The 4,284-nt window shown below is 50.0% G+C and overlaps 1 protein-coding gene across 1 annotated transcript in view; it reads right to left on the reverse strand.

Moving 5' to 3' along the window:
- The window catches only part of OT_ostta02g00800 (unnamed product), a gene marked incomplete at both ends in the record, with an annotated part of 33,948 nt that overhangs the window by 6,057 nt on the left and 23,607 nt on the right, over nt 1-4,284 (reverse strand). The window contains one exon of the mRNA XM_022984992.1: nt 1-4,214. This exon is cut by the window's left edge and continues 6,057 nt beyond it. Coding sequence (XP_022840687.1) covers nt 1-4,214 — 4,214 coding nt within the window. The remainder of the gene's footprint in view (nt 4,215-4,284) is intronic.

Here is a 4,284-nt window from a genome sequence, read left to right on the forward strand (position 1 = left end):
GATACCCCCAGTGTACACGTCGGTCCTCGTCTTATCGTACACGCTTACATTCAATGTATCACGATACAGCGGTGTGTCGCACTTCTTGACAAAATTTTGGTATGGTTTTCGCAAGTCAAACTCAGTATGCGTTGTGGTGCCGCAACGCAACAACAACGGCACTCGAATCTGGCGGTTAATTATTGATTGAGCATCCGCTTGGCTCTGCACAGAAACACTCATATCTACTTCATATACTTGCCTACATCTCACGGCATCCGTCGTCTCGTGATCAACACACATTACTCTTTGAGGTACTTCGTATGTGCCGGTTCTGAGGATGCCCCATATTGCAGCAGCGGCAGAAATTTGTGGGCCGGTTGAACTCTGGGTGTCAGCGAGCAATCGAGGACATGTAGAAACCATTTCAACTACTTTCGCGTTCATCACGCCCAGTTTAGAGCTCACATGAAAGTCCTGAACTGCAAGGGAAGCAATTCGCGACGCATGGTGCATGCGCATTGAACGATTTTGCCTTGGTTGGGTTGTTCCTCGATGTAATGGCTGTCCTCGATGTCCCACGGCTCTCCACGTGACGACATATACAAGATTGTGATCAATATGACCAAATGCTGCATTGTCAACCGACTTCTGCTCGTGGATCACAGATCTGATCGACGATGCCTTTGTTAGCCTCTTTCCCACCAACTCGAGCATCTTCACCTGACTCCATGACGATGGTTGAGCGAGGTGATCGCTCTGCTGCTTTCGCATTTCAAAATAGGAAGCACCATATTCATGATATTCTCTGAATAGAATTTGTCGACTGTAACCCTTAAGACTCACTGGGAGGTGTAAATCATCTTCGCGTACACCGTCGCCATCGTGAGTGTGCACCCGTAAGGCAGACAAACTGTGTAAATGTGCATCCAGTACTGCGCCATTCTTTGAGTCACCATTTCGTACTTTACCGCCACCGAAAGAGAAGTGCACAGTCTGCACGGGTCGTAACGTGCATCCTACAGGTGATGAACAAGCCTGAGTACGTGGTGTAGAGCACCCTGGCTGCGCTATTTTTGACGACGTGTGTCTCACACCTGCCGAGTCCAGAGAAACGCGGCCAGTGAGGCGAGATACCCTGCACCAGAGTGTGCAGTGCTGGTGTTGGATAGAATCTAACAGACATGGAGCGTGTATTTGTGTGCCGCACACTGTGATGAGAGTCTGCTCTTGGAGCTGGTTTACACCTGCAAGGATCAACTCAAGAAAACTTGTTGCGGGGAGAACCGAACGATTATTGACGCGATGATCTCTATCTAAGGGTCGTGACTCGCACGAGGGAAGTCGCACGACGATGTGATCATTCGCGATTGGCATAGTCTCGATTGATACTCCAGTCTCTGCCTGAGACACCCAGCAGCTGTTTTGGTGCCTTGCAAAGGACAAGAGTGCAAACTTTTTGCGTGGAGAATCGCGACGCACTGTCACGTGCGCGTTTGTACCTTGAAATGCGAATGCGCTCACGCCCCTGCTCACGGAATATGCACCGTGGGTCTGCGTGTTCTGAGTTTTCTGTCGCGTCAGAAATGTACACTCATCTGGAGTTGACTCTCGTCTCAGGATATCTCGGATATGTGTGTTTAGCTGACGTAGGTGTACGATCACAGACGAGGTATGTTGAGATGTACTCTCGCAAAGACTGCACAGTCCTATGATCCCAGATGCCGGCTCTGTATGTCCATACCAGGATTTCATGGCTGAGAATTGCAAGACGGATACCGCGGCAAATTGGTCGAGTACAGCACGTGCCGCGCCAACTTCGATCGGGTCGCCAAGCGGCGTTCCTGTACCATGCAACTCGATACCACTGCATCGCGTCTCACCATTGCCAGGCTGCAGCATCGTATGTAAAATGACAGATTGCTGAGAGGGACCATGAGGAGCTGTCAGAGAGCTCGATCGCCCATCTTGATTGACTGAAGAGCCAGAAACATGGAAGGCACAGAGTTGGTTTTCCGTAATCATATTCTGGCTGATCATGTGCAGCACCAATGATCCTTCCCCTCGAACATACCCATTCGCTGACACATCTAAGGTTTTGCATCTTCCGTCTTCCGCCAACATGCCAGCATTTTGGAACACACGCGTCGTCGAAGAGCTCAAGGTGATATTAATACCACAGCTTAGCATACTGTCGCACTCCAGCGTTCCTACTGCGTTGCGCGCCATGTGCGAGCCAACCAAAGATGACGAGCATGCGGTGTCAATGCTCGCACACATCCCGTGCAAATTATACATGAATGATATCCTTCCACAAGCGACGCTGAGTGAACCACCGGTGGCACGAAGCTCACCGCTTTGAGCTGTGATCATACTGTAATCATTACTAGAAATGCCGACAACAACACCACATTCTTCACTGAGACGAGCACCTGGAGCGCACGCTCGAGCGCTCACGGCACATTCGAGGAGAAGTCGCTGCTGTGGATCAACACCTACCGCCTCGGGACGTCGCATAGAGAACATTTCAACGTCAAAGCATGCAATATTGAGTAAGAATGCGCCAAACCGAACCGGGGAGTGCTCCGTAAACTCAACATCCCATCGGCTTTGAGGCACAGTTGCCACATGATCACATGTCTCCGAGGACTGTTGAGGAAAGCACACCGAACATATGCGTACATGCAGTGCACCTGTATTATCTTTATCTGTTTTCTTGTTTGAAGGCGACGTATCTGACAGGTGATCTGGCGATACTTCCTTTTTCACCGCCTCTGCAAGCTCGTACGGGCTGGGGTGATCGAACACTACTGTAGAGGGCAGATGCACTGAGAATGCGTTGTTCAGCCTACTCCTCAGCTCTATCGCACCCAGCGAATCAAGTCCGGCATCTAGAAGTGGCTGCTTTGCATGCACGGTCGTCCCAACCGCATCATTCACTATTTGCGTCACGCGTATCATGATTGTGTCTGAGTCGGCTGAGTTGTTTGAGTTCCGCGTCCCTGAAATCTCCGAGACAGCCACGCCCTGTGTTCTACTCATACTATCAATCTTGCATGGTGCTCGAGTCATCTTTAGCTCAGATACTTGACACACATTTGATGCGGCCAATAGAGACGTGTTCAGTGGACAGACGGCAAATGTGGAACAATACGTCGGAGAAAAGATGAGAGCATGCAAAATTTCCAATCCAATACATGGATCAATCATCCCAACTGCCATAGCTTGAACTGTACCAGATTCATCCAACAGTGAACGCGCCGCCATACCAACTTGCCCATCCCAGGGCCCCCATTGAAGGCTCATGCAACACCACCCCATAGTCGTGCCTATTTGAGCAAGCGCATCAACAAACGAGTTGGCCCCAGCGTAATTTCCTTGACCCGGTGATCCCAGAAGAGCCGCTATGGAAGAAAAGAAAACGTGCATCGATGTTGTCTGGAGAAGGTTATCGTGGCACGTAGCACGGGCGCCACAAACTTTATTTGCAAATACGACTGAGACATCTGAGAACGTCTGTCTTAGGAGGATTGAATCCTTCAGTATCCCGCTCATGTGCAACACTCTGTGCACATTAATGCCTTTTGCATGAAGTGAAATCACCTGCTCTACTTCAGATATCGTGCATACGTCTGCTCGCTGCAGACTCAGAGCGAATGCGTTTCTTGATGTTGATGGATGGATGAGTTGTCCCCGTCCAGAGCGCCCTAAAAGAATGAAGGACCGAACATGCGCATTGGCGTTCCAGGAGTGTACGAGAGCACCAAGCCCGCCGATACCCCCAGTGTACACGTCGGTCCTCGTCTTATCGTACACGCTTACATTCAATGTATCACGATACAGCGGTGTGTCGCACTTCTTGACAAAATTTTGGTATGGTTTTCGCAAGTCAAACTCAGTATGCGTTGTGGTGCCGCAACGCAACAACAACGGCACTCGAATCTGGCGGTTAATTATTGATTGAGCATCCGCTTGGCTCTGCACAGAAACACTCATATCTACTTCATATACTTGCCTACATCTCACGGCATCCGTCGTCTCGTGATCAACACACATTACTCTTTGAGGTACTTCGTATGTGCCGGTTCTGAGGATGCCCCATATTGCAGCAGCGGCAGAAATTTGTGGGCCGGTTGAACTCTGGGTGTCAGCGAGCAATCGAGGACATGTAGAAACCATTTCAACTACTTTCGCGTTCATCACGCCCAGTTTAGAGCTCACATGAAAGTCCTGAACTGCAAGGGAAGCAATTCGCGACGCATGGTGCATGCGCATTGAACGATTTTGCCTTGGTTGGGTTGTTCC

The sequence above is a fragment of the Ostreococcus tauri genome, assembly GCF_000214015.3.
Source record: "Ostreococcus tauri WGS project CAID00000000 data, contig chromosome 02, whole genome shotgun sequence".
Taxonomy (NCBI): Eukaryota; Viridiplantae; Chlorophyta; class Mamiellophyceae; order Mamiellales; family Bathycoccaceae; genus Ostreococcus; species Ostreococcus tauri.